Source organism: Cajanus cajan, chromosome 1 (assembly GCF_000230855.2).
Source record: "Cajanus cajan strain Asha chromosome 1, NIPB_CcT2T_4, whole genome shotgun sequence".
NCBI lineage: Eukaryota > Viridiplantae > Streptophyta > Magnoliopsida > Fabales > Fabaceae > Cajanus > Cajanus cajan.
Window position 1 is genome coordinate 8,646,981 of NC_138517.1, and position 22,419 is coordinate 8,669,399.

At 28.0% G+C, this 22,419-nt stretch overlaps 1 protein-coding gene across 1 annotated transcript; it reads left to right on the forward strand.

The window, feature by feature from the left end:
• The first annotated feature begins 17,589 nt into the window (after nucleotides 1-17,589).
• LOC109797463 (CDT1-like protein a, chloroplastic) lies at nucleotides 17,590-22,257 on the forward strand. Its single transcript, XM_020357511.3, has 7 exons — nucleotides 17,590-17,870; nucleotides 17,995-18,114; nucleotides 18,221-18,446; nucleotides 19,034-19,900; nucleotides 20,608-20,779; nucleotides 20,867-20,954; nucleotides 21,977-22,257. Exons 1-7 carry the CDS (start codon nucleotides 17,707-17,709, stop codon nucleotides 22,038-22,040), a joined length of 1,701 nt encoding a protein of 566 aa, XP_020213100.1. The 5' UTR covers nucleotides 17,590-17,706; the 3' UTR covers nucleotides 22,041-22,257.
• The last annotated feature ends 162 nt before the right edge of the window (nucleotides 22,258-22,419 follow it).

A 22,419-nucleotide genomic window follows, 5' to 3' on the forward strand; every position in this document is an offset into this window, starting at 1 on the left:
ACAAAATTTGTGACGGATTTTTAGAGACGGAATATATTTCGTCACAAAATTCGTCACAAAAGTCAATAAATGCTAGTCCGTCACAAAACTTAAAATTCCCTCACAAAATGCGTCACTATTAGCGACGCTATTTTTTCTGTCACAAAATTCGTCACAAATATTTATTTTTCTAGTAGTGTTAGTAGTTTAATCAATTTAATTAAATAAATATTCTATTGATTATTATTAATGTTGTTGTTATTGTGTTTAATTTAGGTAATATTTTAAAAATCAAATCGGTCATCAAACTAATAAGGATACTAGGTCAATGAGTAAGTTAGAAGAATACAAAGTATTTTTATACTAGTTTGCCTGCAACTATCAAGATTATGTCCAATTCTTAATTAAACCCGATCAAGTTTCACTATCTTTTCCAAAGATATAAGTATTTTTTCATTAGCTACTTCTAGCCCAACTTAAGTATTCTTTGACTTATCTTTTCAAGCAACTGCCTAAGTATTCTTTAACAAGTCTCTTCAAACTTCACACAATCGAGTACTTTTTTATAGACAAGACTCTCCAAGCTCAAAGTAACCAAGTATTCTTTTATAGACAAGCTTCTCCAAGCTCAAAGCAACCAAGTATTCTTTTACAGTTAAGTCTCTTCAAGCTCAAAGCAATAATACAAAGTTAAAATTGGGTAAGATAATTGTGTTTTTCATCTTACTTTCAAGACATGATATAACAATATTAAGTACAAGGTTTATACATAGAAAGATTGAATGTAATTTTACAATTGTGTACTTCTCTACTTCTTTCTGATTCTTTAAACTTCCTTTTATAGGTGCTTCAATGAAGATGATCGTTGCTGTAATATTTTGAAACTTTGATATAATATCATGAATTTTCTTATCATTACCTTATTCTTAAAATAATAATTTTAAATTTTTATTTTATCACATTTAAAATAAATAAAGATAGATGTTTTATTTTAATACTTTATATTTTTTATTATATTTTCGGAAAATTAAAATAGAAATATTTGTTATCCAATTTTAATATTTTTAAAAATAATATTTGTATTATTATATATATATAATTGTTAAAATTTTAAATGTTTAATATAGGTAATTATATTAAAATTTATATATATATATATATATATATTATGAATGGACTAAAAAAATTATTAATTTAAAAAAAAATGAAAACCTGCAGTAGAAAAATCTGCTACTGTTATCTTATCCTCTTATCTCATAATTAATAACCCTTATCTCTAAGTAACTAAGTTGTAATAAAAAGTAAAATTCCAACTAAATGATAAAAATTCTCCATCAAATGCTAATTATGTAATCATTATAAATTCTACTATAAATAGGCTTAGATTTAGAAGATCATACAATTGAAAATTGGTGAAGGAAGAACACAAAAGCTTATGGAGAGAAAAATAGTGAGAAGGAAGAGAGAAAGCGAGAAAAAAAATACAACTTTTGAAGTATCTCAAAGATATATCACTTTCTTAAGGTAAGAGGGAGGATAACTTTATCTTTTTAAATTTTATATGCTATTATGTTTATTTAATTATGTTATATTTTATGTGTATTTAATTAGTGAGGTGTTCCTAACTTCACTTACTTGCTTAATCTATGATTTTTTTTACTCTTAATAATTAATGAGGTGTTTCTAGTTTGTGTTGTTTAATTATTTTATGATGTTTATCAATGTCATTTATTTGATTAATATTCCTTAATACATTCCATTTATGTAATTTAGTTCAAGTATCTTTTATATTAATATTAACTATAATATAGTTTTGTTAAACTCATATTGTTGTTATTTCTTCATACATTTATAAAGATAAAAATTATTATATGACAATAAGAATGAAAGTTTGAATTAATTTGTAGTTGGAGGTTCACCTTAGGGATTTAAATGAGTAAAAACTTAAGGTGAAATAACCTTTAGTTATTTGTTATTATAATGTTCATTTATCCTGACTAGTCACTACAAGTATAATTCAAATTTTTATATCAAGAAAAATTAATATATATTTATTAGTATTAAATATTTCTATGCATATTATATAATTGTTGATATTTATTGGATAATTGTTCTCACTCCTTATGTTTCTTGTTTAAAATATGTAATTAATTTATAATAGAAAAAAATATAGATGGATTTGCCAGCAATTCCGGGTCCTTTTCCCTCAGTCATATCTGCGATATTCTCCGGTACTACGTGAAGTATAGATGCTGTAGCAAACTCGGTTTCTTTCAACGGAGTGGCGTTGTCATCTTTTACATTCTCTCCAAATCAAGAAGTTCTTACCATGATCGACGACCCTATAGTAGTTACTTTTTATTTACCCCCAGCGAATCACGTTAATCCCATTGTAAATATGTATCAACCTAATCTGTAAATATTGTAATAGATATGTGAAAAGTAAGTAGTTACGCACGTAGTTGTAAATATTTTTAGAATAATATGTAATGTAATTATAAGCTAATTATATGTAAATGAGTTCAAAAAATCTTTCTTTGTTATCATGTATAATATTATTAATAATATACTTGTGTTTTCAATCTATAAATATTATAATATATATAATATTGGGTTTAATATTTACATGACTAGACGTTATAGTTGCAAGTTCTTGAGCATCTCTCACATGTTTGTTTCTTCTGTCTTCAATTTTTTCATTCCTTGTGAATAGAAGTATCCGTTGATGTATTATGCATAAGAAAATGAGATCTAATGTAAAACAGGTTATAATTTCAATTGCATCCTCTTGTATTGTTTAGCAGATTTTAAATAAAATGCATAAAGTCTTTTCATAACAAAACACTCTTGTATTATTTAGCAGATTTTAAATAAAATGCATCAAGTCTTTTCATAACAAAACCCTCTTGTATTATTTAGCAGATTTTAAATAAAATGCATCAAGTCTTTTCATAACAAAACAAAACAAAAAGGTTATAATTCCTTTTCAAATCATTTAGCTCATTTGTATCCTTGTTGACGTGGATTTAAAAGCTATTGTCATATATTAATGCAAGTTGTATTGGTGTAACATATATTAATACTAATACATGTACGTAATTTATAGTATTGTTAGAATATAACCTATATCTGTCACTATTAGTTTATATTTTCAAACTTAATGTACGAAAATTTTATTTATTTAAAATATATTCAGATCAGCAGATGCATGCATGTAAATTAAGGAGAACGTATAAGTCTAAGAAATGGAAATTGATTACGTGCGTAGCAGTTCATCTCATCTGCACAAGAGAAACGCTAGCTTCTTACCTGCAGGATGGTGCAACATCATTTTCTTTTTACTGATTTGGTGTAATTTCAATTTATAAAACAAACTATGGGTTTATCTCATTCACAATTTCATTTCAAAACATTTTAAATCTTTTAATAAATTGATCCCTGAATACTTTTAACTTATACACATGTTTGTTTTTGAATACTTTTGTTCAATCGTTTATCTCAGACCTGGGTTTAGCACTGATAAAAAAAAAAACTAGACTTTGGATATATTTTTTTTAACATTGAAAATATATTGAAATCACACCATCACAATTATGAATGTCAATACAAACATGCCAAAACATTTAACCTAATTAATCTATCCTATTATAATTTAATTCAACTCTATTAACCATGTTGTTAAGTTATTTCCTTTTTTTGCCATAACATTATTATTTAACATTTTTTTCTTAAAAAAAGAAAAATGGAGTCTCAACATTTGACCTCTCCTAAGAGAAGTAGAGAACCTTGCACCATCTATTATTCATACCCCCAAATCATTATATTATGAAGTGTTATTAGTCACACTACACTTTCTAATATATTTATTATTATGATATACTTTCTTTTATTAGTTATAATTTATTAAAAAAGAGAGTTATTAAATAAAGGGTAAGACTCATTAATTTTTTTATTTGCAAATTAATTTTAGCACATTAAAAAACCTGTGTATTAAAAAAATATATTATAAAGTGATTTATTAACATTTTTCTATTATCTTTCTCTCCTCGATCTTATTATCACAAGTCATTGCAAAAATGATTTTTATTGCTAAAATCACTAGTACAAAAATCACATTTAAAATTAGGATTTTAAAATCGGTTAAAAAGTAGTTGATATTAAAAGTGACGCAGTGACAATTTTGTAAATAATAACATTACTTTTTAAATCGACTATCTTTTAACTGATTTTAAAAGGTATCTGATGCTACTTTTAAAATCGGTTATTTAAGAACCGATTTTGTATGTAGTATACAAAATTGGTTCTTAATTAATCGATTTTAAAAATGTCAACGCCTATACTTTCTCTCTTTCCCTCCATTCTCTTTGATCTTTCCCTCTATTCCTTTCTTCGCGCTCTCATCTAAAGTCTCTAGCTTCTCATTTTCTTTGCAAGACTACTATATCAAGGTAACATTCTCATTCTCTTCCCATGTCTCTAGTTTCGTTGTTGCTTTATTCTAGTAAATTTCGAATCTGGAACGGGCCGTTCTGCAACCAAAATGAGCTATTCTACAAACAGAACGGGCTGTTCTACAACCAGAACGGGCAGTTCTTCATCTAGAACGGGTTGTTCTGATTACAGAACGGCCCGTTCCAGATTACAGTTTTAGGGCTTTTGAGGAACCTGGAACGACCTGTTCCAGTTTAGAAGTCTAACTTTTAAAATCTGTTTATGCATGACCGATGTTAAAAGTCTAACTTCTAAAATCAGTTTATGTATGACCGATGTTAAAGTGTAACTTTTTAAAATCGGTCAAAGAATTGATTTTAAAAGTAAAAAATGATCGATTTTAAAAGTATTTTTTTCCACTAATAAATATCATAGCCATCACACAGAAACTATTGAAAACCAACCACCAAATGGGTAATAGTTCAACCAATTCACCAATCAAGGCCATTATTTCATTTGCAAACAACCAAATAGATAAAATGAATAGTCCTCAAGCTTTTGTGGGAAATAAAATAACAAAATGATGTTTAGAATACAACAATGTCACTTGGATTAGTTAAAGAAAATACAAAACCCCTTTTTCAATGGGCAAATTAGCTCAACATCATAAACACTAATAGATAAAATGTTTTTTTATATCTTAAATGTGATTTTAAAAAGTTAATGATTATGAATTCTACATCCTAAACAGTTTTTTTTTAACGTGTTACTAAACTCGATGAGAGACCCAACATAAACACTGATTTGTGTAAGATATTAACATGGACAACTTGAGTTCTGTGTGATTTCAAACTAATGTTCTAATTGGTTAAAATCTCAAACAATGATACATGATTAATTTGTTATTGTATCAATCATTTTGGTTGCTACTCCTTCGTCACCAATAACTTTGGTTACCAATATAACAAAAACGAAAAGGTTTTAAAAAAATGAAAACAAAAGCGATATATTATTAAAAAGAAAATATTCCTTTTATTAATAGTTATAAATTATAGATTTTAACATTATGTATAATTAAATTATAAAATAAAAAATTACAAAACTTAAATTAGGATAATATATATATATATATATATATATATATATATATATATTGCATTATAAATATAATATCATGTTATAAAATGTATTACAAATTTTTTAATATTAATACATAATACTTCAAAAATACTTATATTTTATAAGAAAATATTATATGTCAAAAATAGGTTAGGCTGTCTTAAATGGAATCCAAGTTCATCCTAAAAATGCACCAGACCCAATTTCGAAGTTCAAGTCTATTCAAATCAACCTTAAACCAAGACAGTTAACAGATTGAGTTGGATCATGCCCGATCCTAATAATTTATGATTAAATGATAATGTAAAACTATTTTACAATGTTAGTGTATCATTATTAAACTCTTTATAAAACATTTTCATACTTATAAAATAAATTTTGTTAATAAAAGTATAATACACATTTAAAAACTAATTTCAACACAATACCTAAATTAAAAGGGGAAATGAGTCAAATGACTAATAGGATTGCCTGGTGGTTGGAATAATAAGGAGTTGGTGTAAATACTTAGAATTTCAGTTTAATCTCCATTATCATTTATATATATTTTTATGAATAAAAAAGTTAATAGAGGAAATATATTAATTTTTTAAATAATAATATTCAAACCATAAAGATTTAAAATAAAAATAAACAAAAATAAATATTAAAATTTCTATTATATTAAATATTTTTTCATATTGTCATTTCAATAGTTATATTTTCACTTGTATAAATAACAAGAGGTGGAAATTGGGTATTGGTTTGAACCAACCTAATGATCCAGTGAAATTGGAAGAAAAAATTTGGATTGGTTCAAAATGATTTGGATTTGAAAATTACACTACTAGAAAAATTAAAATTAGAGAGAGAACAAATCCGTCACTAATCTTTATAAAATCCGTCACAAATAAATTAGTGACGGAATTTGTGACGGAATCAGTTCCGTCACAAAAATTGGCGTCACAAAATATTTAGGGACGGATAATTTTCTCCGTCACAATTAGTGATGGAATTAAGGCATCACAAACAATATAATTTCCGTCACTAATTTATAACAATAAATGTTTAGAAATTAATAAAAATCCGTCGCAATTTGTGACGCGTCTAACTCCGTCGTAATTTGTGAGGGACTAAATCCCTCGCAATTTGAGAGGGATTGAGAGGTATGTGAGTCCGTCACAAATTGTGATGACTATAAATCCCTCACAAATTGTGATGAATAGAGTCCGTCACAAACTGTGATAACTATAATTAACTAAAATCCGTCACAATTTGCGATGAAAGAAATTCGTCACAAACTGTGATGAATAGTATCCGTCACAAACTGTGATGCCCAAAATTGACTAGAATCCGTCACAATTTGCGACGCCAGAATTCCGTCACAAACTGTGATGACCAGAATTGACTAGAATCCGTCACAATTTGCGATGGATAAAATCCGTCACTAACTGTGATGACCAAAATCCGTCACAAACTGGGCGTATGTGATGACTAATTAGTAGTTTAATCAATTTAATTAAATAAATATTCTATTGATTATTATTAATGTTGTTGTTATTGTGTTTAATTTAGGTAATATTTTAAAAATCAAATCGGTCATCAAACTAATAAGGATACTAGGTCAATGAGTAAGTTAGAAGAATACAAAGTATTTTGATACCAGAACGGGCCGTTCTGGATATACATGCTTCTTTTATTGTTTTTCTTATATTTAAATATAAATGTATAATTTTAATATCTCTATGAGTTCCTATGAGAAACCTAAGGGAATGCATTTGTAATTGTAAGAGACAATTATATGAGTAAGATATTTATTGTATGGATTAAAGTGCTCTGTGGGTTCTTAAGAGAATCCTGAGAGAAACAAACAAACTATGCAAGTTTATATTTTGCTTCTGTTGTATTCCTTGTTGCATGAGATGTATGAATATCTATTTAATTCCACAAATACATGAGTTTTGATTTGAATTAAACATGTTTGGTATTTCAATTATGAAAAAATTATGTTATTCAATTTTTGTTATTTGTGTTATGGTACGTGGGGTAGAGGCTGTCACACAAATGATATATATTTATTATTAATAAATAAATAAAATATATATATTATTATTTTTATAATATTATTGATAAATTAATATCAATAATATTATTAGTATATTTATAGATAAACTAATAATTTGATAAATATAACTTATTATATATTAATATACTTTTACAAAAATATAAATATATTAATTATAAATATACATATCTTATCTACTATATTTATATTTTTTTAAATATATATTAATATATACTAAGTTATATTTATCAAATTATCAATTTATTTATAAATATACTAAAAATACTATTGATATTAATTTATTAGCAATATTAAATTATTAATAATATATAAATTTTATTTATTTAGTAATAATAAATATATATCATTTGTTACATTAATAAAAACTATAGTATATTAACTTAAATAAGCAAATAATTGTATAATTTTAAATTATTATATATATATATATTAAAATTTTAAAATTATTAAATTTTTAATGGGAGAGATTCAAATTGCACAATTATGATATTTGAAGGACTAAAATTGTTCAATTAAAAATTAAAGGACTAAAATTGCACAATTACAATTCTTTAGGGACTAAAATTATTCATTTAAAACTTTAGGGATCAAAATTGCACAATTACAATACTTGAGGGATCAAAAATGTAATTAAGCCAAAATTAAATTAATACTCTTTTTTTTTTTAATTTCACAAGTTTTTTTTTAAATATTTTTAATGAATGTCTTAATTTCTTATGCTCAAAATTGACAATTTTTTATTTAATTAAATGAATTTCATAATTTTTTCAGATCTTTAATGAAATAAAATATTTTTAATTTTATTATTTTTTTTAAAAAAAATTTAACATATTTTCGTTAATAATGCATAAGTCTTATATATAAAAGTTTCATAAATAAAATTTAATATTTTGAGAGGGAACAATTCATCACAAATTTTTTCACAAAATATTTTAACCTATTTGTGACGAAATTTTGAGAGGGAATAATCCGTCACTAAATTTTTTTTATTTAGTGACGAAATTTGTGACGGATTTTTTAGAGACGAAGTTCATTCCGTCACAAACATTTTTTTTTATTTAGTGATGAAATTTGAGACGGATTTTTAGAGACGAAAATTTTTTCGTCACAAAATCTGTCACAAATATATTTTTTTATATTTAGTGACAAAATTTGTGACGGATTTTTAGAGACGGAATATATTTCGTCACAAAATTCGTCACAAAAGTCAATAAATGCTAGTCCGTCACAAAACTTAAAATTCCCTCACAAAATGCGTCACTATTAGCGACGCTATTTTTTCTGTCACAAAATTCGTCACAAATATTTATTTTTCTAGTAGTGTTAGTAGTTTAATCAATTTAATTAAATAAATATTCTATTGATTATTATTAATGTTGTTGTTATTGTGTTTAATTTAGGTAATATTTTAAAAATCAAATCGGTCATCAAACTAATAAGGATACTAGGTCAATGAGTAAGTTAGAAGAATACAAAGTATTTTTATACTAGTTTGCCTGCAACTATCAAGATTATGTCCAATTCTTAATTAAACCCGATCAAGTTTCACTATCTTTTCCAAAGATATAAGTATTTTTTCATTAGCTACTTCTAGCCCAACTTAAGTATTCTTTGACTTATCTTTTCAAGCAACTGCCTAAGTATTCTTTAACAAGTCTCTTCAAACTTCACACAATCGAGTACTTTTTTATAGACAAGACTCTCCAAGCTCAAAGTAACCAAGTATTCTTTTATAGACAAGCTTCTCCAAGCTCAAAGCAACCAAGTATTCTTTTACAGTTAAGTCTCTTCAAGCTCAAAGCAATAATACAAAGTTAAAATTGGGTAAGATAATTGTGTTTTTCATCTTACTTTCAAGACATGATATAACAATATTAAGTACAAGGTTTATACATAGAAAGATTGAATGTAATTTTACAATTGTGTACTTCTCTACTTCTTTCTGATTCTTTAAACTTCCTTTTATAGGTGCTTCAATGAAGATGATCGTTGCTGTAATATTTTGAAACTTTGATATAATATCATGAATTTTCTTATCATTACCTTATTCTTAAAATAATAATTTTAAATTTTTATTTTATCACATTTAAAATAAATAAAGATAGATGTTTTATTTTAATACTTTATATTTTTTATTATATTTTCGGAAAATTAAAATAGAAATATTTGTTATCCAATTTTAATATTTTTAAAAATAATATTTGTATTATTATATATATATAATTGTTAAAATTTTAAATGTTTAATATAGGTAATTATATTAAAATTTATATATATATATATATATATATTATGAATGGACTAAAAAAATTATTAATTTAAAAAAAAATGAAAACCTGCAGTAGAAAAATCTGCTACTGTTATCTTATCCTCTTATCTCATAATTAATAACCCTTATCTCTAAGTAACTAAGTTGTAATAAAAAGTAAAATTCCAACTAAATGATAAAAATTCTCCATCAAATGCTAATTATGTAATCATTATAAATTCTACTATAAATAGGCTTAGATTTAGAAGATCATACAATTGAAAATTGGTGAAGGAAGAACACAAAAGCTTATGGAGAGAAAAATAGTGAGAAGGAAGAGAGAAAGCGAGAAAAAAAATACAACTTTTGAAGTATCTCAAAGATATATCACTTTCTTAAGGTAAGAGGGAGGATAACTTTATCTTTTTAAATTTTATATGCTATTATGTTTATTTAATTATGTTATATTTTATGTGTATTTAATTAGTGAGGTGTTCCTAACTTCACTTACTTGCTTAATCTATGATTTTTTTTACTCTTAATAATTAATGAGGTGTTTCTAGTTTGTGTTGTTTAATTATTTTATGATGTTTATCAATGTCATTTATTTGATTAATATTCCTTAATACATTCCATTTATGTAATTTAGTTCAAGTATCTTTTATATTAATATTAACTATAATATAGTTTTGTTAAACTCATATTGTTGTTATTTCTTCATACATTTATAAAGATAAAAATTATTATATGACAATAAGAATGAAAGTTTGAATTAATTTGTAGTTGGAGGTTCACCTTAGGGATTTAAATGAGTAAAAACTTAAGGTGAAATAACCTTTAGTTATTTGTTATTATAATGTTCATTTATCCTGACTAGTCACTACAAGTATAATTCAAATTTTTATATCAAGAAAAATTAATATATATTTATTAGTATTAAATATTTCTATGCATATTATATAATTGTTGATATTTATTGGATAATTGTTCTCACTCCTTATGTTTCTTGTTTAAAATATGTAATTAATTTATAATAGAAAAAAATATAGATGGATTTGCCAGCAATTCCGGGTCCTTTTCCCTCAGTCATATCTGCGATATTCTCCGGTACTACGTGAAGTATAGATGCTGTAGCAAACTCGGTTTCTTTCAACGGAGTGGCGTTGTCATCTTTTACATTCTCTCCAAATCAAGAAGTTCTTACCATGATCGACGACCCTATAGTAGTTACTTTTTATTTACCCCCAGCGAATCACGTTAATCCCATTGTAAATATGTATCAACCTAATCTGTAAATATTGTAATAGATATGTGAAAAGTAAGTAGTTACGCACGTAGTTGTAAATATTTTTAGAATAATATGTAATGTAATTATAAGCTAATTATATGTAAATGAGTTCAAAAAATCTTTCTTTGTTATCATGTATAATATTATTAATAATATACTTGTGTTTTCAATCTATAAATATTATAATATATATAATATTGGGTTTAATATTTACATGACTAGACGTTATAGTTGCAAGTTCTTGAGCATCTCTCACATGTTTGTTTCTTCTGTCTTCAATTTTTTCATTCCTTGTGAATAGAAGTATCCGTTGATGTATTAATTGTTTATATTAAATGCATTTTACCAAATTTTTAATTTTTATCTGATCAAGGAAGCTAATTATCACCTTTTAGGTACCAAATGAGTGAAGTCGTGCATAAATCAATTCAAAACAACTTTTGTTTAGGATTTATGTGATTCAAGGGATTTACTTATCTTTTTTTGATGAAAAGCATGTCTTCCTTATTTTTTTTTATTGTGGGTACCAAGGAAGCTATTTTACTTTGATTTATTAAGGAATCATATACATGAAGATTAATTTATTTATCAGACATTATAAATGATATGAATTCAAAATAAATGTCTTATAGGTGAAGTATTTCGTCTATTAGACATTTTGTGTCAAGATAACTAATTGTCTTATAATACATTTGTCTTATACTCATTCATCTTCTTGAATAATTTGAAAATATTTTCTCTAGAAAAGCATTTATGATTATTATCATTAAAACTTATAGTATGAGGGGATCTAAGATCGTCTTTAGACCTAACATATATATATATATATATATATATATATATATATATATATATAATATTTCATACATATAAATTTCAATAAAATTCATACAATGCCTTAAAGAAACTCCTAAAAAAATTATAATGAATATAATACTAACAAATCAACCAAATTAAGGATAGGTTCAATCATATAAATTAATACATGATTTTAATTAAAAATATATTATATAAATTATTTGAGTCAATTATATAACAACGCTTCCATATGGTAGCTTTCTACATGAAGGGTGATGCTCTTAGTTGGTTGAAGTGGCTCTATACTAACCATCAATTGGATGATTGGGAATATTTTTTTCGAGCTCTCAAACTCCAGTTTAACCCTTCATCCTATGAGAATCACAAAGTCAAGCTTCTCAAAATTTGTCAATTTACTATTATTTCTAAGTGTCAACTTTGTTTTGAAAGTTTATCTAATAGAGTTTTTGGCTTATTCCATTAACCCTTTTAAATTGTTTCTTTTCATGTCCGATTCTATAAATTAAAAGAGAATAGGTTATTCTTAAGTCTCAATCTGTCCATTAGGCTATGGGCTTTACTAGATTAGTTGAAACAAGATTCGCGACTCCAAATCAAAAACTATATCTCGCTCCCCTCCCACACCATCTCTTTCATTATTTTCCTCGCCTTCAACACTTTCCACTTCCATATACCCTACACCTCTACTTATAAAGAAACTCACCCTTGCCCAAATGAAATATTGTCATACCAAGGGCATATGTTTTAATTGTGAAGAGAAATTTTACCCTGGCTACAAAGGTTCCCCTAAACAATTCCTACTACTTTTCATTGATGATGACCCACCTTTACTTTACCTTTTTGATAGTCTTGATGTTCCTTCCTTTGACATCACTTTTTTTTTTTTTTACCTTTAATGACCTATTAGATTCGCAAGCTATCCACCTTTAACTGTCACCTCAAGCTTTAATTGGTCAACCCTCCCCACAAACTCTTCGCTTTAAGGGTTCTATCAATGGTCTCATTGTTATCTTACTCAATGATACCAAGAGCTCTCATAACATCATGCAACCTCCCATAGCTTATCAACGTCAACTTCCTATTACTCCTAGCTTTACTTTTCTTTTCATGGTTAGCAATGGTGCTCACATTTTTTTGTTACCAATTTAAGGTGTTGACATTGTCTTAGGCATTGAGTGGCTTCGCATTTTAGGCCCCATTACTTATGATTTTTCCATCCCTTGCACGATGTTTAATCATAACAACACATCTGTTACACTCTATGGTGATCAATTCTTGGTTAATAGTTCTACATGCCAACAACTTTGCCATATTTTTCATATGGATGCCATTGACTCCATACACCTCCTTTTGGTCATTGTCACTAAATCCCCTCCATCACTTTGTAACGATCCAATACAATCATTTCACTTATGGATCAATAATTAGCACAAAAAAATAACTAGCACACCTAGGACCAATATAGTCACAATACCAAATTATGTACATTATAGCATGTATGTATATATATATATATATATATATATATATATATATATATATATATATATATATATATATATAAGTATATGTACAATAATCTAGTAATGAAAACTATAGACACTAGGTTGCCAGTCAAGCAACATCTATACATCTGATTATGTCAAAATAACCCAACCAAAAACAACAAAACAAGTCGCTAGCATCGCCTCACCAAGGCCACCACTTGACTCCAGTTAATCTTTTCATGATTCCTTGATAAATCATGATCATCACAATCCAACCACCAAAAAACATGAAAGAGCGAGTAAGATTATAAAAGAATAATCGTACAAGTATAGAAGTATAACAACTACATTGACAACATCAACATAATAACCACATCATCATGACATTCAACAACTTTACAAAGAAAACCATTCAAATACATATGAATACTCATTTATCACCACATCAATGTCATTCAACAACAATCTTAACAAAGCACATGAACAACACCAAATAACACCACATCATATATGCATACACTTCAACTAGTGTGTTGTCACGTATTCATCTATGGGAATTTCCTACAACACCTAAGCAATCTAAGTGCAACTTAAACTAAGAAAGTATAATACTACCGTTAGGTATAATATAGTTTAGGTGTGAGCCTACCATGATATTGATATGCATTAATCAAGTTACTTGTGGGATTAACTTGCTAATTATCCTTACGATATCATGCACTTTTCTAGTAATTAGTTAAGGATTTTAACCTTCGAATTCATACCTTACTCCAACATTGACTAAGGATCTAGAGGAGACCCAACAATCCACTCCAAGAGTTATCACCTACTCAAGGAGGGTTTCAACAAATGGCCTCCCAAAGTGCCATGCCAATATATGCACTATGAGATATTTAACTTTCAAAAACGCCATCTCCTCTAATCCTAAGTTAATCAATATGTTTTAATGACTATAACATTCTCAACATCAGCACCTCAACAATCATCATCTATATTCATTACCTAGGTTAATTAATATAAAGATCTGACAACATCATCACTTTATAACATACCAATGCATCACAACCATTTCAATCATACAATCATCTATATATATATCAATATACATAAAATAACATCACTAATCAACATACAACAAGCAATAAACTCACCTAATCTATTCATGTTCACCATTTAATTATATTAAAGCAACAAGTATTTTCAAGCAACTTGTGCCTAGTGTGATACACCTTGTGCCCGATGCCATTGAGGCAAGGTGCCCTCTGTCTCGCCCACACCCAACATCATACAACCCATGCCCAGCGTGGATTAGGTAGAGGCCCCCTAAACCCTCATGCCTAGCATCACAAAGTCCTATGCTTGACCTTATGCCAACCTGAAATGATTCTCTTTCCTTACGCTTGACACCATTCCTTTGGCGTTTGATGCCAATCCAACCTAAGGTAATTCTCTTACTTCACGCTCAATGTCATTCAAACCTTACTCAATGTGATTTCAAATCGAGACGATTCTTTGTTCTCATGCTTGGCACCACCAACCTCACACCTGCTGTAGGCAAGGTCAAAAGTCCCCTATTGAAGCTACACTCGGTGCCTAGAAGGCGTGCTTAACACAATGGTGAGTTCTACATATAAGAGACCCACAAATTTACTCCGTCACCTGAAACTCAACAAAACCAAGCATGCAACACAACCATACATTTCCATCCATCATATATAACTCATTCCTCATCAAAGTAGCATGCAACCAAAAATTGGTCAAAATCACCAAGATTCACTTCAACATGCTTCAAAGCACCAAAACTCATCATACATCAATTCCACCTCAGAATTTCAATCATGCAACCATTAAATTATGAAATCAATCATCCGATATACAATTCCATCAATTCAACAAGAATCATGAGTCTAACTTGTATTATCTCAACTCCAAGCAAAGGGAGGAAAAAAAGGGAGAATTAGTTCCAAGCTTTTGAACTTCAAGAAGCACCACACCACACCTTTACAAAGATGATCTTCAACAAGAGCCTTCAATCAACAGTAACACACCAAATAAAGATGTACTACTCTCTTGGGAAGTCTAGAAAGAAAAAAAAGAATCAAAATCTCCAAGGCTTCTCTTTTTAGGATCTCTCTAAGGTTTTTTGAGAAATGATTTTATGAGTCTTAAGTCTCATCAAAAGGCACTTTATATACTTCTCCTCTCAAGGTTAATTGGGCCTTAGGTCAGAGAAACCCTCAAAACTACCTAAATTCACAAGGATTCCTAAATTCATAAGTTTCTCAACAAAAGACACCAAAACAACACAACTCATAATTATTGACACCATTTTGAAACCAATGGTCAAACTAAAGTTGTCAATTGGTCCCTTCAAACCTATCTTTGTTGTTTCCCTTGTGACCAACCCTCCCAATGGTTTCATTTTTTCCAGACATGACACTCAATCATTTGCATGATCGACCCCCTCCAACATTTCTAGATTACCACCATCACTCAATTGACCTGTCGATTATCCCAATATCCCTACAATAAACACAAATCCTTATGTGCCAACTCAATGAAAATCTTTGTCAATCTCACCAAATAATGGAACCTCAAGCAAACAAAAATAAGATTGATCTTACCTTTCAACCACAAGAGTGGGTTTGGCTTCATCTCAAACCATATTGCCAACACTCCATCTCACGTTGATGTTCTCAAAAACTAGCTGGTCATTTTTATGACCTTTTTCAAATTCTTTGCCGCATCGAAGAGGTGGCTTACAAGCTTTCCCTTCCTTCTACGATCCAAATACATCCTATTTTTCATGTCTCTTTACTTCAATGCCACATCAGACCACCACCAACCACCATCAATTTGAATTAGTGAAATGAAGTATCAAATGATTTTTAAATTTTTTTAAAAATTGTGGAATTGATCTATGTATTAAGAACTTTAAATTTAATAGTTGGCTCGTTGAAATTTGATGTAGAATATGAGTTATTGAATGAAATAAGTCTAGGTAAACTTATTCCTGAAATAAATAGATCCCTTATATATATACATATAAATATATATACATATAAATATATATACATATATATATATATACATATATATATATATATATATATATATATACATATACATATATATATATATATATATATGTATGTATATATATATATGTATGTATATATATATATATGTATATATATATATATATATATATATATATATATATATGAGGAGAGATTACTCCACTTAATAACTCATACTCTACATTAAATTTTAATAATTCAACTGCTGAATAATAAATTTTTAATGCATAGATCAAATTTGTAATTTTTTTAAAAATTTAAAATTATATGATATTTTATTTTATAAATTCAAATTGACGGATAACCATAAAATATTTTATACATTGATTTGAATCTATATAATGAAATATCATATGATTCTTAATTTTTTAAAAATTTGCAGACTTGATCTATTTTTTAATAACTCTTAAGTCAATGGTTAAATTGTTAAAATTTAATGTGAAACATGAATTATTGAGTGAGGTAACTCTCTCTTTATATATAAAATCTATAATCTATAATTTATTCCTATACGTAAAAACGACTCCCTATTTTCGAATACATAAATTTTAAATTATTTTGTCCTTAAATTTTAAATAATAAAAAATAATATTAAAAATTAACTATTTTAACAAGCCTAAGACTATGAGGTTTAAGTTTTAACCGTAACACTAATTTTAACAAACTAGTAATTTTTAAATATATTTAAATAAATATAAAGTCACAAAGTGCCTTGATCCTACTTCTATATAAAAATGATAATTTAATTTGATTTACACAATTTTTTTTACAATTTTATCCTTATAATAACTTTCATACTATTCTCTCCCACTATTTATTTCACTATTTTTTATTTATTTTTATTTATTTTTTCTTATACTTTTTGTAAATCTCTAACTAATTGATAATCATGTTTTTTTTTTCTCTTCTAAATAATAGAAGCATATAGTGTCTCTTCCGTACTATATATATTAAAATAAATTAATATAATATATAAACCTTACAAATATAAGAATAAATTAAAATTTTCATTGTATTTAATATTTTCTTCTTTAGTGATTCAACGGTTATATTTTCTCCGGTATAAATAAAACAATACCGCGAGATAAGGGACTATTGAGCCATCACGAAAAACGATATTTGAACATACACTTTCCCTCGCAACAGTCACCTCACTCACCTATCTAGGGTTTCTCGAATCGCCATTGAAAATGGAACACAAATCGTGTGAGGATTCATCAAAAATCGCTTCGGATTTCAAGTGCGAGAAGGCTCTTCAAGTAGTTGACGAATCCATTGCGTGTCCCACGCCGCAGAAGAACTCTGAACCCTTAACCATCGCATCCAGAGAGGGACAAACTGAGATTCCACAAAAGTGTGCTCTCTATTTAATTCCTTGCATTTTCGGAAAAATTTTGGAGAAATTTTGCTCTTCAATGTCTTTTTTTTCTTCTTTAAATTTAGTAGAAAATTGAAATTTGAGTTTTTCTTCTGCTAAGACACTGGACGCTTGCGGAGTTGTTTAGTCACATGAGTTGTTCACTCAGATTGCTGCGTCTGCGTAAAAAGCCTCCAACTTTTCAAAATGTTTCCAGACAAGTTGAAATTCTTTCGAAGAGGTGCATTTTTTGTTGTTGTTATTTTTTATTATTTAAATGCTCTGAATTTGTTTAAGGGTTTTCATTGATGGGATAAGGAAGTGAGGGAAGCGAGTTTTGTTTGCAGGAAAATTTCCTATGTCCATCTTGCACAGATGAAGCACATACTCCCTGATGGTATATGTATAGACAAGATTCTTGTTCATGATAAGAAGACCTTGTGTATGGTGCCTGATCTGAACATCATCTTGAGATATGAAGTTGTGGAAGATCACTCTGGTGAATCTGCTGATCTGGCTCTTCGGCGATATTTTAATTCTAGTCTTGTTAATTTCCTTGTTCTTCATCCCGAGGTAAATTTTTCAATTTTGAGTTGTTAATTCTTAGTTCAATGTGTTATTGTATTATTCTATAATCTAAATATTTAGCTGTCACGTGTGTGATTATTGTCACACCTAAACAGTGGTATGAGATTATTTTATAATCTTTAGATGTTTTGAGATGCACGGTATCATTTTTTATATCTGCATTTCTTCTCTAATCTTAGGATGTTTTTGAAGTTGTTTGGTTGTGTTTGAGCGATACATTTTAGTACCTGCATTGTTAATGTAATACTAACATTTTATGGTAATATAGTACATAGAATCATTGATGGTGGGACTCAAAATCAATATCGTGGTGGCATATAAGTTATCTGCAAAAAAACTCTGATGTAGAAAATACTGTCACGTAGTTAAAAAATGGCTTGTTGATAATATCATAACAATAGATATGTATGATTATGTGGTTAGGCTACCTTTATATAACTGCTTTTTTCTTGGATCATGCTCAGTTATTTGCTTTTATTATTTTTAGTTGGCTAGAAATTTTTAAAAGTGTGATTGATAAAAAAAAACATGTTTGATATTTTTTTTTTGGTTTTGTTGTGATTGTGAACAAGGTTGCTGATATTCCAGAAGCCCAACTGCCAGAACCCTTTAACCGAAAAGCTCGTGGTTTGAGTTGCGAAGATTCTCATGTTAAAGACTTTTCATGCCAATCTTTACGTGTAAATTCTTCGACAAAACTTTTGTCAACTTCCAATCAAATTGAAATGTCGGGGAATTTCGAAGTGTATCCATTATTTAGGAGGCGGTTTTCTCGGAAGAATATTGCTGACCAAACAGAAAGGGTTGAGTTTTCATCCACGATAACTTCTTCATCATCTCATGCGTCTGATTGTTTGGATAACCAAGAAAGTGAAAAGGCATTGCAGACAGAAAGGGTTGAGTTTTCATCCACAATAACTTCTCCATCATCTCATGCGTCTGATTGTCTGGATAACCAAGAAAGTGAGAAGGCATTGCAGAAAGGATGTGCACCATTAGCTGATGATGTTGCTAGTCTCAATATGGAAACAGAGCACCATAAGAAATTATTTTCGATGTCTTCTCAACCTAGTGTTGTTAATACCCCAGTACATACTATCGGCCCCCATTCTGTTACTTGCAATAATTCTGAAACCCCAAAGGTGAAAAATATGCCCAGATATGATAGTTTTATGACAGAGACACCTGCCCAGTCGGCACCTGCAAGATTATTGCCCATTTCTGATGTTAAGCCCCGGAACATGTCTACCCAGAAGTCATCATCGTATCATAAGCCAGCAAAAAGAGTGCTTGACTTTACACTCATGGAAGGTAATGATGACTTGGACATTAGTCTAGACAAGCTAGAATCTAGCAGACTTCCGCATGGCTTTCCTGAATCTATTAGAGCATGCTCCGATGATTGCAATTCTTCTGACTCTGTTCCTGTTCTTCAAGAGGTATGCCTATCACACCTTTATCAATTTTTGAGTGATTCTTCTGTCATATTCTTCTCATACTCACTAATTATTCCATTTTGAATGAAATAAATTTTTTTCTTCTAATATTATAATACCTATCTTGTATGTGTTCACCGTCCCCAACGGAGATTATTACTGCTTTCGGTGGTGGATACTTCGTATCAATACTATGATAAAATTTTTGTGAGTAATAGTTCACGTTAAGATCTGATTATTTAATAGGTGCATGCATGCATAAATTAAAAAAGTGAGACAAGATATGATTATGACAAAATAATGAATATAAGGAGTGAGAAATGTTTGAAAGATAGAAAATGAAAATGAGGGTAGTCATACGAAAATATTTTCTTTTATTAACTCCCTAGCTATACTAGGTGATTGTTCCTTGTCCTTTTAGATTGATGGGATGGGATTTATCATTATAACCTTGTATACACCATACAGTATTTATTTTTCTTTCTTGAGTTATCCCTGCTTCAGTAGCTTCGAGTATCCATGTTTTTAATTAATAGCAAGATCTTTGATGTACATGTATGATACCTTTTGAACATATTTAGTGGTTTTACATAAAAATTCTTTATGAATAATCATGAGCAAATTTTCAATTATTTCCTTGTGAATTTTATTAGAATTTTTTTCTTCTTCTGAAAGTGTTTTCTTTCTTGTAACTTGGCTTTTCAACGCAGGCTCACACCCAAAATCAAACCGGTCTAGATACACAGCATAAAAAACATTCACAGTTGCTGGATCTGGTTAAAGTGATTCATTCTATATTTCAATCCGTCAACAGAATCCCAATCACAAAAGAGGAGCTCATGCAGAAAATACTTACCAACAGTTTGGATTTTGTTGATATTAGTATGTTCTAATTCACTTGTTTACTACATGATTTCTTGTTGATTGTTATTAATAGAATGCAATTAACTAATATTGCTACCTCTATAGGAGAAGTTGAAGAACGGGTTGAGTCTCTGGAAAAGTTGGTGCCAGATTGGATCCGCAAAAAATCGCTTCTTATTGGAGATATGTACTGGTGGGTTTCTTGGGTCTCTTCCTGTTTACTGTTGAGTCAATATATTTTACTGATGTGAAACGTACGAGTTATAGAAGTTTTAATGTTGGGCCATTAAACTGCAATTATTATTATTTTTTATTATTTTGAATGTGTGTGAGAGGGTGTTGATTGTAGAGGAGGGTTAACAGGAAAGTAGACTGCAATGTCTGTTCATTCTTACAAATATAAAATCAACCTTAAAGTAGCAACTAAGCTTGTGAGACAGAGTTGGTTATTGATATATGATGCAGTGCTTCCTTCCTTAACCTAGTTGTAAGGAGTTTGATCATTGACATCCTTATTATTTTAATAAAAAGGGAATTCAAGTAAAATGACTATGGAATTCTCATCTATCTAATGTTAGTTGATTAATTTTCGTAATTTTTATTTGATTTAAATATACTTTTAGTTTTTGTGAAATCAATAGTTTCAATTCTAGTCTCTAAACAAGTTTTTCTTTATTTTTTTTATCTCTGTAATTTAGAATTATTATTTTTTTAGTTTCTATTATTATGTAATCATTTCTAACTATTTATTTGTTTATTAAAAAATCATTTGACTATTTCAAGTGTTATCCATTATTGTTAATGATCCTATGTTAATGTGTAATATTTTAAAATATTTTTATAGGTTTTTAAAATAAATGTTATTTATCTTTTTTAAAATTATCATTAAAGATTAAAAATAAAGATTTTAGATTTTAGATTTTAGAGGGATGAAAATCAAATAAATATTATTTGAAACGAACAAAAATCAAAATTCAATTATTTTAAGAAACTAAAATTATATTTAAGCTTTTTTACCTTGTATAGTCCTATTCTTAGCGATTCCATTGTTATTTTGAAATTCATTATGTCTATGAATGCACGTTCTTATTCTCTTTTATTGAATTTTAGCTACTTATTCTTAGTGTTATTGTGAGCTAAAACCATCTGACTTGAAGTTATTTATTTGTTAATTGTTTTGAAATTCTAATAATCGTAAAACCTTAATATTTGCAGCATCAATGAAGACTTAGAGTTGGATTCCGTTGAATCAAGGATTTCCAGCAAGGAGATTGTTTGAGAAGGCTTCAAGGATTTCCAGCAAGGAGATTGTTTGAGAAGGCTTTTACCGACTGTTAGAAGATACGATGTTATAATTTTTTTTTTATAAAATTTTTACTCTCTTTAATAATGTAATAGAGGATGAATTTTTCTTCATTATTATATTTGAACCATATAAAGTCACACATTTTAAGAGTGAAAAAAAATAGAAAAATCAAACAAATATTCTCTTATCATTCCTTTCACAATTCCAACATTATGGTTCATAAAATAAAATAAATTGATAGAATAAAATTATTTCATTAGTATTTTATCACTAAAAAGTTGGAAAGAAAATAAGAATAAAATAAAATTCCTTTTTTTATCACTAAAATTTCATTAGTGTAAAAAATTAAAGT

Bases quoted from the DNA above. Each gene is read 5' to 3' on its own strand.
- LOC109797463 (XM_020357511.3), top strand. From the start codon at position 17,707: ATGGAACACAAATCGTGTGAGGATTCATCAAAAATCGCTTCGGATTTC. The intron at 19,901-20,607 runs GTATGCCTATCA...TTTTCAACGCAG, and splicing joins CTGTTCCTGTTCTTCAAGAG to GCTCACACCCAAAATCAAAC. The intron at 20,780-20,866 runs GTATGTTCTAAT...CTACCTCTATAG, and splicing joins TTTGGATTTTGTTGATATTA to GAGAAGTTGAAGAACGGGTT.